The 13,573-nt window shown below is 32.8% G+C and overlaps 1 protein-coding gene across 1 annotated transcript in view; it reads right to left on the bottom strand.

The window, feature by feature from the left end:
• LOC134238180 (myosin-11-like) overlaps nucleotides 1–7,143 on the bottom strand; it is a 7,192-nt gene extending 49 nt beyond the window's left edge. The window contains exons 1-6 of the mRNA XM_062720292.1: nucleotides 7,027–7,143; nucleotides 6,673–6,771; nucleotides 4,766–5,044; nucleotides 3,952–4,110; nucleotides 2,186–3,298; nucleotides 8–1,711 (exon numbers count right to left, since the gene is read on the bottom strand). Coding sequence (XP_062576276.1) covers nucleotides 8–1,711; nucleotides 2,186–3,298; nucleotides 3,952–4,110; nucleotides 4,766–5,044; nucleotides 6,673–6,771; nucleotides 7,027–7,143 — 3,471 coding nt within the window. The remainder of the gene's footprint in view (nucleotides 1–7; nucleotides 1,712–2,185; nucleotides 3,299–3,951; nucleotides 4,111–4,765; nucleotides 5,045–6,672; nucleotides 6,772–7,026) is intronic.
• Between the last annotated feature and the right edge of the window lie 6,430 nt (nucleotides 7,144–13,573).

Consider the following 13,573-nt stretch of genomic DNA (forward strand, 5'->3'; position numbering starts at 1 on the left):
CACTAACCTTTTCTGCAAGAAGGTTTCTCTCCGTGGTTGAACCCTGTATCTCCTGTGTTAACTTTTCCACTGTCTCTGCTAAGTCAGCCTTCTCCTGTCGTATACTTTCTAGATCCCTCGTCAGTTGATCAATGACTTCCACTTGATGCTCTTTCACTTCCTGCACAGAATTGAGTGAAGAAGACATCTCTCTGATTACCTCCTCTTTTTCACCAAGATTCTTTTGCAACTGTGAGAGTTGCTCTGCTAACTTCCTTTCAGCTTCCTTTTTTATAGCTAATTCTTTTGAAATTGCAGATCTATTGTCTAACAATGTTCTTATTTCACTTTGGAGAGATTCAACTTTTGAATTATGCCCCGAGTCCATATCTGTTAATTTATCAGATACTCTTTCTACCTCAAGGTTCTTGGCAGTAAGAAGTTCCTCCAATTCTGCAACTTTCTTTTCAAGCCCCTCCTGTATTTCAGAGTTCCTTTGTACATTCTTTTCACTTTGGTCTTTCAAAAGTGTCATGTTACTATCCATTTCCTTTAATTTGGCCTCACTTGCATTAACACTTTCCATCATAGTTTGAATTTTGGCATCTTTTTCTCCAACAAGTTCCTGTAAAGATTTTAAGCTATCCTCAGAACTTGAGGACAAATTTTTAATTTGCTCATCTTTTTCACAACAAATTGTTTGTAATTCTGTTACCTGACGTTCAAGTCCACTTTTTTGACTAGATAAATCAGACACAGATGTCCTGACTTCATTCAAGTCTGAATGAAGATTTTCGATTTCATCATCCTTCCTTTTAAGTTCAATTTCTTTATTTGATAAAGTCTCAGTTAATTCACTAACTTGTGTTGATATATAGTCTAATTTTCCTCTTGTCTCTGTTAACTCACTCTGAATCTGTTCCTTTTCCTGGCTTACCTCTTTAAATTGATCTGAAACACTACTTAACTCCTCTTTAGTCTGTTTCAATTCATTTGAAAGCCGCTCATTTTCTGAGTTTGCATTACTTAACATGGAATGTGATTCTTTATATTTTATATCAACATCTTCAATTTCAGAGTCTTTTTTCAACAATGAATGTTTTAATTCCTCAATCTGAATATTAAGGGATTGTATCACAGATTCTTTTTCCTCATTTTCAGTTTGTAATGAACACAATTGAGATTTCAGTTCACTTTCAGTGTCCTGAAGTTTTGAAGTTATAGCCTCTTTCTCGTGTAAATTGTCTTTGAGATCATTGATTTCTTTTTGTTTGCTTTCACAGTCCCTCCGTAAATCCACTACTTCACTTTCTTTAAGGTCAGAATTTGAACTTAAACTTTTTAACTGATTTTCTAAGTCACTGAGTTGAGATTTTAAATTCTCAACTTCTGATTCACTGTCAAGTTTAGATTGTTGTATTTCATTTTCATGTTGTTGAATTATCTGTTGTAGTGAACTTGCTTCCTGTACTTTACCTTTAAGCTCCTCATACAATGAATTTACTTGTTCTTCCTTACTCTGGAGTACTGCATTCAAGTTTTCAATCTTTTGTTCTTGACACTTGACAAGTTTCTGAAGGCCTTCATTTTCAGACATTAAAGCTGTGATTTCTTCTTTGAGGGAACTTGAGTCATCAGACGTTTTTAGATGAAGCTCTTCTTCTTTCGCTTGCTGTTCCTTGAGTAGAGCAACTTCCTCTAAATGTTTGCTCTTCTCAGCACTGGTGGATACCTGTAAAAAATTTAACATTTAAGATTTAACATTTAGAACTTTTTATTTTCCATAGCTTGACAAATTGGAAAATAGTTTAAATTTTGTAATCAATTTGGAAACAACAGAAGTCATGTATGTAAGATTTAATTTGTTTTATACAATGTGCAAATTACTTTATTTCAACACTAAGACAATCAAGCTAATGGTGGTAAATTTTACAATCTCTAATCACTAATGTACAGCCCCCTTCAAAAAATGAAATTAAAAAATGAAAAAAATGTACAGTTACGATTCATTCAAAAGTTTTCAATGATTTCTAATTTTAATAAATTCAAGTACTTGAAACATTAAATATGAGAGAAATATGAGAGAAAATATAAGTACTTCCAGACATAGATAAGTATTTTTCATTCCCATAAATCACTAACAAATCAAAATTTTTGTGTGACCTTGACATTTTATTAACAAAAGACGTCATTTTTTCCCTCTCACCTTGAGTTCTTTAATTTCCTTCTCCAGGGACTTCACCTTTGCTGTTAGCTGGGCTTTCTGTTTCAGATTCTTAGAACTAGCTTCCTCTGTCCCTTTCATACTCTTCTTCAACTCCTCAATTTTTTCTTCCATTTGTTTCTCAACTTCCACCACTTTGGCTTGAGCCATTTCAAAGTCACTCTTATAATGTTCTAGCTCTTTGATTACCTTTTCCTTTTCTAAGAGTTTTTCTTTCAATTCCGCCATCACCTGTGCTGTGGCATCCAGTTGCTCTGGAGCCTGGAGTGTGGTCTTTTCCTCTTCCTGTGGTGGTACCTGAGAGACTGGGACAGCTCCCCCAGGCCTCGTGTTATGAAGAAATCTTTCCTGAAGACTGTTATAATGAGCTACAGCTTGAGTGTAAGCTGTCTGATATTGATAAAGCTGAACTTGCATGGTCTGTACTGTCAGTTCTTTTTCCGTTTTCTCTAGTTCATGCTTTTCAATTAGATCTCTGATTTTTCCATCTAGCTTCTTTTTCTCGTCTTTCCATTGCATTTCCATGTCTACGATGTTGGCCTGCATGAGCATCAGTTGTTCTGAAGTGGATTGAAGCTTTTCTTTGAAGTTCTTTTGCACCTCTAAACTTTCCTCAATTTGTTTGTCTTTAGCTGTCACTTCTTTCTGAAGCACTTCAATCACTTTTATTTTTCCTTCTAAAACTTCATTTGTATCTTTCAGTTTCTGCTCCAACATTTTTAACACATGATCTTGCAAATCTACTTCACCTTTCGCCATTATCCTCTGAATGTCTTTTTCGTGTCTGGCTATTAATTCTCGAAGGTCATTCTCCCTCATTAGAAGTTCATCATCCTTCACTTTTACATTCTCACGAAGACTTGTCACTAATCCTTGACTCTCTTGTAAGGATTCCTCGAAATATTTCTGTGTCTCCCGAAGCTTCAAATCGAACTTTTCACTTTCTAGTTTCAGAGCATGATCAGCTTTTTCTACTTGTTCTTTCATTTCTGCAATTTTCTCTTCATAGTTTTCAACTTTGGCGGAAAGTTTGGATATTAGCATAGCTTGGCTCTGGATGTTTTGGTCCTTTTCTCTAATTGTGGTCTGCAAAATCTGAAAATTAAAAAAAATGTTTTAAAATGTCATCATTAAAGTATAAGAGTATAATTTTTTTCATTATTAGAAATTGACATTAGATCAATCAGATATGCACTTGCACACTGTATCCTCAAACATCGATATCTTAAAAGGTGCACTGTGGAATCCTTTAAATTAATGGGGTCAGGGCTCATGGGCAAGTAAAATCTTACTTTTTCATAATAAATAATTTAGTTTGTTACTCATTTTCAAGGAAGATATGATGAAACAATATGTTTACAAAATAAATGTGCATGGAAATATAATTTTGTGGGTAAGATTGACCATTAATTCCATGAGCATTGATCTCACATAAAGACTGGTGATTTCAGAGAATGTTCCAGTTCACTGGAAATTCCTACAACTTTTTCATGCTAACTTATTTAACAACTGCTATCTCAAATTCTCAATTTTTTATAAACTTGGTCACATTTAGTTTAAGAAAAAGAAAAACTTTATTTCCCCATCAATTATTCTTGTGACTGGCAGATGCATAACTGTGACATAGGGTTCAAAATCAGCTAGTTGAAAATAACATCAAGTGTACAAGGTTGACAAAGTGAATATGGAGCATAGACTTATGAATCAGAATGAGAGTTGGTGTATTGTTAATTACTAATGTTGCTTACTTCAAACACTTTGTCCCTCCCCTTGATGACCTCGTTCTTTTCTGAGATGAATTCCTGGAGATCCATCATCTTCTTCTCCAGATCCAGAACCTTGTTGTTGAGCTCCAGAATTTTGTTGTCTTTGTACACAATCTGAGCATACATCTCCTGCACTCCACTCTACCAATAAAAATACCTAACATGTTAATCTCCAAAACTTAAAACTAGCAATGGATTTCTTTTGTAGACATTAATTTACTCTCTATCCAGATTCCATCTTCACAATATCAAGGTTTAGTGATGCCTTTCCTCTTCAAAAAATTCATAACAGAGATTGCTATTTAAAAGTTGGGCTTGTGGTTGCACGACAGAATGACTAATAATAAATCAACCAATGAGAAGATATATCTTTCAAATCTGTCATTTTCCAGTGACTCAAAGCCTTAGCCATTCTTTTGAAATTATAACGCTGAGGACCTTCCGAAAATCAATTTCTGATATTTTACTTGACAAAACTAATCTCAAATCCTGCAATATTTTGCAATTTCAATTTTAAAGACACACTATATTTTTTTATACAAAACTTAAAAATATCTACAATAAAGGCTATTTTCTAATCCATTCCAGTTCGAGACAGGGAACTAATGAAAAAGCAGCTTTCTAGCTCTCTTTTAAATTGCAATTTTTGTCAAAAGTTTGTGAAGAGGAATAAGAGGGAGAGGTTTTTCTAAGTTGCTAGAACTTCTTACCAATCCCTTTGTATCAATTATACAATAGAATGTGTTAAAAACAAGACGAATGACATTATGAAGACATTCAGATTCCAGACCCTTACCTCTGGAGAGGAGCTCTCTGCCGTCTGTTCAGACTGTAATTGTGCGATCAGATTGGCGTTTCCCTCTAGCTGGGATGACAGGGTCTTGATGGCTTCCTCCTGCTCGGATATGACCTTGACCTTTGCCTCAATCAGTGCATCCTTGGAGGCTAGGAGTTCCTCTTTCTCACTGATGATGCGATGTCTCTCCTCCAGTTTCTTCTTTAACATGATCATTTTAGCCCTCCCTGCTTTGTCAGTGGCACTCTCATCTTCTCCTGTGGCTCCATCCTGGTGTTCCTTTATAAAGTATTAAAACAAATTGGTTAGATTTCTAAACATACTATCAATTAGAGCTCAAAAATGCTAAGTTCAAGAAGAATTACAGTAACTGTAGACCACCAAAATACTGTAAACGTACTTTTTTTCTACGGGGTCATAATTCCGTGGAATCTCTATTTCTGTTTAATCCACTGGAAGTAAATTACACGGATATCTTAAGATTCTCCTTATATGCCTTATATTTGAATTAAGTTCGATGGGACTATTTTCCGCGGAAAGTTTGTGACCGCGTACATAGCGTAAATAAATACCACACGGATAAAAGTACTTCTACAGTATTGGGCTATCTAACTTTAATTCTCTGGTTCTCAGGCCAATTTTCTCCAAAACAGATGCTGGAGAGCGGCATTTTATTTATCATTTTATTGGCAATAAAGTAGATGAGGAAGGTTTTTTTTTTATTTTAATTTTCGAATTTTCTTTAAAATAAAGATAATTATTTTTATTCACAGATATACTTTCCATACTGTTCAAAGGGTATGTGTTATCCATTGCTTATCAGCGTGTGATGTCTTTGAAAGTATTTTCAAATGAAGTAGCCAAAATCTCTTTGCAAATGGCAAACGAAAGTGATATTTGAGTACTAAACTATGAAAAAATCAATACAGAATTTTTTTCTTAGATTGGTCTCCGCAATACCAACTTTTTATTTTATCAAAAGTAAAATAAAATTAGCAATGTGGCTACCTCAAAACGGATGCACGCGGGCCTGAGAACCAGAATTTCAATATTAAGTAGCCTTGTGATGTCTTATTTTCATGAGAAAGATATTTAGTACATGTATTCATAAGCAAGACCAAATTTTCATGAATCTAGTTTAAAATTTTGTAGAAAAACAAAAAGATACCTGAAAATTGTATTTTTGCTAGCAAACAATTTCATGTAATGATGTGAACATTTTCTATATGTCCTTGATTAAAAATTGATTTAATATATAAGGCCAAAAAAAATTAATCAATTGTTTCTCAGGCCAAAAAAATCAAAATTTGATGCGGCAGGCAGGCTTTTTTTTTTTTTTTTAGAAGCAGGTTTAGCACCTTTTCTAAGCCATTTGTTCAATAAAGTGATAATATCTACCAATTCTTAATTTTTGCCCTCTGAAATTGGTTGTAGTATGTATTCAACTTTAAATAATGTTACTCCAAACATTTATTTAAAAGTTAATTAATAAAATGCTGAAAATTTAGAAGAAATATATTGATTTTCTTAAAAAATAGCATTTATGAAAAGGGGAATAATCGATTTTCTTTTTCAACTTGGAAAAATAGAAAAATCTCTCTTTTCAATATGTCAATAAAATTGATCAATGCGGCCGTTTTTGAACTGATGCGGCGGTGCCTGAAAAACTATTGATTAATTTTTTTTGGCCTAAATGGCCTTTTTAGACCCTCCCATACTAAGAGTATAACTTAATGTAAAATACAACCTAATGTGTTAGGGGGAAAATTGCAAAGAATTTGTATATCAATAGAAACGACTACAGCAATGAATGTTTTCTCTAAGCATTCATCTCAACTTTGGAGTTGGAAAGTTAGCTCAGAACTGTTTCAGTGCCACACTCCTCACATGTAACACATTATCTGTACCTTTGTAGTTTCCTCAACTTTCTTTCCAGCAGCTTTTGCATCCTTGGCCACTTTAGCTTTTGCTTGAAGTTTTAATTTGGAAATCTTTGCATTGGTCTCCTATTACAAGAGAAAATAATATCTGTATTGTGGGGAAAAATAAATTCCTATTGCTATTTGTACTGCAGTGCATTCTTGAGATTAAAGTTAGAGATCAACAATTTCCTCAATTTAAAATAAAATGTCAATAAAAAACAGTATTCATTTAAAAGTATACGTATGGACTACATTGAGATCATTCCAGCAAAGTATGCATATTTTTTCTGCCATTGACAATGTAGATAGTTTGTTATATTCAGTACTGTTTGTTTTTACCTGCAGCTCTTTATCCTTGGCTTTTATAGTTTCCTCCCTGTCTCGGATCATGGTCTTCAGCTGTTCTATCATCCTCCCCTGTGCCTCGCACTGCATGGCAAGGTCACTGTCAGCCATGTTGCTGTCTTCCCTTAGGCTGTAAATGAACAGACAGTAATAACACTTCAATTCCATTAACTCTGACAATATATTGTTACCAAAATCATGTTTTTCTACAAGGTCATTTTACATTAAATGTCTCCTTTACTGACTATGTTTGAGAATGGTGTGATGCATATCAAATTTAAAAATATGGACTGGTTCAGAAAAAAAATTGTTTTGTTTTTATTTTAACTTCAAAATTAAAATTGTGGTAAAGAAAATTACTGAACATGGAATAAGAGGGATTTCTCTTTTATCTCAGATAAAGTTTGAAATTCTTAAAAATAAAGGATTTGCACAAATTGTAATACTGTACCTGTTTGCACCTTTAGGACTTTTTTCAGGTTTCAACACATATTATATTCATCCTCCATATTCTGCAATAGAAAAAAAATACATTCATGGCTTTTTTTTAATGCCACACATATTTTCTTTCTTTTGACATATCCTTCAAGACTCCCACTTTGACACTTACACGAATAAGAAAATTCAGAAAATCTTTTTGGTTAAGAATGACAGAAAGAGTTCTCACTCCAATTAATTATTACTTTATGTAGAAATAAGATTGGTTACAGTAAATACTTATCTGGTTTGCTATTGACTATCAACAGATAATCAACCTTTAGGCTTACAAGAGTGGGGTAAAGTCTTCATGGGATTAATTAATCCTAAATATTTCTTTCCTAACAGACTGGGTAAAAAAGTGGTTATGCGCAGTGTTTGAAATAATTGTATGGCCAACCGCCCCAGATTCTGTCACATGTGAGCAGATTTGCACCTATTGCGTGATGCCCCGCTGGACATGTAAAAATTTTCCATAAATTAAAATTCAGATATTTGATAAAACTCTCAAATCAACTTATATTTCTGGTTGCAATGTGTAACAAACAACCGGATAAAATTCATCATGCACCCTATGGACCCGGGATCGCAAGTATAGTGAGCTGGCCCAATTCACATTATTGCTAAATCAAACTTTTCAAAGACAATTATTTTTTTCTGGCTTGTACATTTTTTGCAGGCCTTTTACTAGCAATCAGTCCTGCATATCTAGCTAATTTTACAGTGAGTTTCAAACACTGGTCATTCATTATATATAGTGAGAGTAGGCTCCCACTAGTGCTATAACATGTATAACTAGGTTACCCTATAGCTTAGTTGGTAGAGCCTTGCATTTTAAATCTGAGGGTAGTAGATTCCAGATACAGTGTGAACAATCCCCTTTCTATACAGTTATACTTAAAATGTATTTCCCCTCAAATGAAAAGTCACAATTTTATCATTTAATCCTGTCTCACAATCTATGAGATTCATCAACCTGGTATATCTCTGTAGTTGGTCAGTAACAAACCTTATAAGTAATATTAGACAGTCATTAACAAATGTAATAAGTTATTTATTTAACCAAGAAGGGCACATACTTAATATCAAGAGGGATAGTTTGTCAGTCATTATACTTGTACAATCATTTCATCAGTCATGCATAGCAAATACAGCAGGGTTGCAAATAACCACTCGCCCACTCGCAAATGCGAGTAAATTTTCCTGTGGGCGACCAGCTTTTGAGAATGTTACATGTTACATGTTACATGGCGAGTAAGAATTTATAGGACCTTTTCCAGAATCAGATCGTAGTTTGTTTCTACTCAATGTACTTTCGTTTTCATATCCCAGACGGATTTTTCTGTGTTTGATCATTCAGCTGATTCCATTTTTCAACAAATATTAATTGTAGCTTTATTTGCGATATAAAATATGTCAACCTAGTCAACATTTACCTTAAATTTAAAGAGTAATAATTATTGTCACAAGAATTCCCCCAACAACTTTTTGAAATTCATTTTCTGCCGCTGGGCAGCCATTTTGGGTGTCCACTGTAAATACAACACCTGCTCAATTCAGTCCAGGGATGTTTGGCTCTCTCATTTATAAACCAAAAATACCTGGCATACCGACCCTTGGTTTTTATGGAATCAAACATTTTTTTAAGCCTAATTCAAAATACATGCCCCGAAACAACTGAAATCAAAAGAAGCAAATTTGAATTGAATGACAACATGGAATTTCATACATATAGTAGTGTCAAAGTCTGCAGGAAAATTTTGAAAATAAATAATGAAATACTATGGGCAGTAAAGTTTTTTCTAATGTTTTAATATTAAAAGATTTTTTAAAAAAGTGAAAAAAAAATTGTGGGCCCCATAATATCAATGTTGGCTAGTAAAATTTGTGAAGTTGGGGGCACATGCCTTTAACAGGTCCAGTACAAAATACATTTAGCTACATATAGAATTACCTACGTAAAATACCAAGGTAAATTTAGCTATTTCAATGTAACTTTTCTTTTTATTGGAAAAGAGACCAAAAATCGCAGTTAAATGACTATTGATATTTATACTAGGGAGACTCTAAAAAACATTCCTAGTAAAGCAGAGATAGTTTAAACATCGCTGTGTTTGGTCAGTTTTTGCAAAACATTAATTCCATTGTTTGGTTATCTGTCCATGCGGTGAGGCATGACTGAGTATGATTACTTCAAATTGTGCTGAATAATTACCGACCTATTATCATGTTAACCAGAACTGGACTTCTTTGTCATTTCATTCAAGGAGTAACTGTTCTAACTGTCATACATAACATGGAATTTCATACTTTAATTACAATTAGCAGAAAAAGACATTTGCAAGAGGGAAAAAATTGTTTTGAAAATAAAGTTAAAAATGATCACTGCATCAAAATGAAAGTTTTTTCACATGTTTTAATATTAAAAGATGCTTTTTTAAAAAAGAAATTCATTTGGTAAAAAAAATTGTGAGGCCCCAGGTAATATCAATGTTGCTAGTAAAATTTGTGAAGTTGGGGGCCCACATGGACCTGTCTAAGGTTTATATGTTATTTGCAACCCTGTACAGCCAGCAAGTGTGTGTCAGTTGTTCTTGTGTATGTGTATTTGTGTATGTGTGCTGTAACTGCCTTCCTGTTTCACATAAAATTAATCGTGTTTATATGAATGTAGGATATAAACGATTAACATGTAAACAAACACGCCAACAGGATTTTATAGCTCTTTTCCTTTACATTCATTTACTCATGGCTTTTCACATTATTTTACAATACACCAGAATGTAACTGCATGTAAATATGTATATAATTTTTTGTAACTTTCATATGTTTGTTTTGGTAAGTAAGATAAGGTATCGTGTCGCCGAGATGTGACGTGTCATCCACATGTGCCTCAGGTAGACGCGTTCGTCATCCAATCTGGGCATAAATTCCAATTGAGCATCGGTTATCCTTACAATCAATGCTTACTTGGTATTATTTTGTGAAAGATTCGTTGTTTCTATCTACTTACGCTCAATCCTGCCTGCAAATGTTTATGTTGTCTTCCAGCCGTCAACAATGTCCTCCATGTTGGAATTTTGCACTTGATCACGTGACATTCCGATCCCGATGAAAATTTGAAAATATTTTCATAAGTGCACAGATCGGCCGGCGAGTTTAGTCTCATGCTAAAACTTGAAGTAAACATTTCTGTTGTCCATATAAATAAAAATATATTAGAACGCTATCCTTGTAAACTAAATTAACCAACATAAAATGGATTTTTTTTTTTTTTTTAGATATTTTACATATTTTGTCTTCAGTTTGCTTAGAGATTATACATGTACTGTAGTAATCAATTTGAAATAAGTTACTGATGGTGAAAAATTTATATACATATATTCATGGTGACAAACAGTCAAATTCTGAACAGTCAGGCCCGTTTCACTTTGTTTGGGATTGGGAAGGAGAAACAAATATTTGCATCTTGCTAAATATGACCATGGTTTTTCATATATGAATTAAAATTAAAACATTTTTGTTATGTAATCCTTTGTGTTTTTAGTACATTATATAGCATAATAGATTTGGATATATTAAAACCTGTACATTAAGTCACCTTTAACCGTACATTAAGTTGACAAAACTCTCAATTCTTAACTTAATCGACAGCGTTTTGTTAACTTAATGTACAGTTACAGGTAACTTAATGTCCAGGTTTTAAATATCCAAATCTATTATGCTAAAAACAATCCATGAAATGCTAAACATTTTCTGAACTTCATTAGTAATGAAAACAGTCAAATATTTTTTTTTAATTTAATACACAATTATGCATAAATATCAAACATTTTATTTTATACATGAAATGATCAACAGTATATCGTCTTTGGAAAAAATCTAATGAAAAAAGACACACTTGTAATTTCCTGATGCATAATAATTTTATAACATGCACATCCAGAAGTTTCTTAGTTTATTAATAAACAAACGTTTATCCTCTTCACAACATTTGTAAATGAATGCTGGACGTGGTAAATCCATTCCATAAACGTTTAGAAATACATATCCAACAGCAATTTAAATTTTGAAAGAGAAAGGTGTATTTCCCGATGAAATTATAATCTCACTAGAGGCACCGCAGAATCATTTTTGGGACAGGGATCACAAATTTTCATCTTTTTAATACACTTGCCATCATCTGAATCTCCCATATTTCCATGAATTATTTCATTTACTTCAGAATTTGTATACCTACAGAGATTTTTGTAGAAATATTTTGGAGAAATATGTATTACTTTCTTCATCCTATGAGGACATCTTTACTCATGAAGCTTTACGTGGGAAGTGGCCAGAAATCAAGGGAACTATGATTTAAATCTAAATTTACTTGGCACTGTCCATTAAGTTAAACAATACACTATTGTTTTCTCCCCTCACTCTCTGGATAATCAAGTGTGTTACGTAATCATAGCAAATACATAACCATCTCCTGGGACAGTTTATTAAGTTAACAAAAGAGAAAATGTTTTAAGTAGGAGAAAGTCCTCAAACTGTCCATTCTGTGAGAGAGAAAAACTATCCTCGGCCCTTCGGGCCTCGAACAGTTCTTTCTCTCACAGAATGGACAGTTTTCGGACTTTCTCCTTTACATAAAATATTAAAAGATAAACAATATACCAAGTTTATGAAGATTATGTATTCTATTAGAACAATGCAACAGCATTTTGTGTACGTATCATTACAATTTATATGTAAAACTAAGTTGTTTAGGTTATTAACAAATAAATTGATGATGCAGGGATATCGGTAATAGTAATCTAATTTAAAGAAAGCATTTTGCAAATTCTACGTTTAATATGATGAAATTGTTGGCAGATATATACATCATTGATCATTTGATTGTTATGTCGATTGTTCACTTGTATATACACTGAATTGAATGTATAAATTATATTATGGATTTTTTCGGTTTACCCTATTATGATAAAAATCCTTTGTGGTCCTTGCTACAACCCTGTTGTTTTAACCTTACGCCCGCTCCGTTTGAGCTATTTCAAATAATTATTTGTAACTTTAAGAAAAAACTGCATCGAGATCAACCCAAAATGTAATAATGCAAAATGTCATTATCATTTTTAAGGGGTTAGAATATATATCATACATGTATTACCATTTAACATCGAGGTCAACGTAATTAATATTGTGTTAAAATAAAGTATATAATCATCATTTTGCTCTTTTTAAATATTTATTGGAGGATCAAATAAGATTTTTATTCTTTAGAGTAGAGTACAGTCTAAAGTTTGCACATTGCATTAGTTTTAAAATTATTTTACTTTGGTTAAAAAAATACGAATGTACAATTAGACATTTTATACTTAAGGGGTTATTAAAAAGCTCGTGGACTGATGCGATAAAATTAAGATCAAGTACCCTGCATGTGGTTACAAAAATTTAAAGGAACAAATATTCTTTAAGCTTGATACTTCAAATTATCATAAGGCGAGAAAGAAATATGAATTAAAAGATGAATTTCATTTTATACTTAAATTAGTACAATTCTCAGTTAACCTTGGACTTTCATGCAGTAATTAAGACGTCCGCCATTTGACAGACGCTAAATTTTACGTAGCGCCGAGAATTCCAAGCCTCACTAAAAGTGCAAGGTTAACTGAGAATTATACTAATGCCCTAAATATGACAATTTGTTGACAAAGAAAATTATGCATGTCGCCCAAGTGTTTATAAACTGATACAAACAATACTGTTGTCAAGTTCCAATACAGGATTGAGGAAATATGTAACCTTTGAAAAAATAGATTATACGTTTTGAAAACAGATCAAGAAATGAACTGTTGGATTTATACGTATGCATGCTTTATTTATTCATACAATATCAATCTACTGTAATATATACGGTATGTATAATGGTTTAATTCCTATAAGATGTGTCTCTTTGTTTTAATAAAATCTGAATTTTTAAATCTGAACTAAATCGGATGTATCTTATCTCTCTGTACTCTGTAACCCGTTGAAATATTTTCTGGGTGTATGTCATTGTTTTTCCAGGGATGATACT

Source organism: Saccostrea cucullata, unplaced genomic scaffold (assembly GCF_032062105.1).
Source record: "Saccostrea cucullata isolate Sc308-1 unplaced genomic scaffold, CSIRO_AGI_Scuc_v1 ctg1076, whole genome shotgun sequence".
Lineage (NCBI taxonomy): Eukaryota > Metazoa > Mollusca > Bivalvia > Ostreida > Ostreidae > Saccostrea > Saccostrea cuccullata.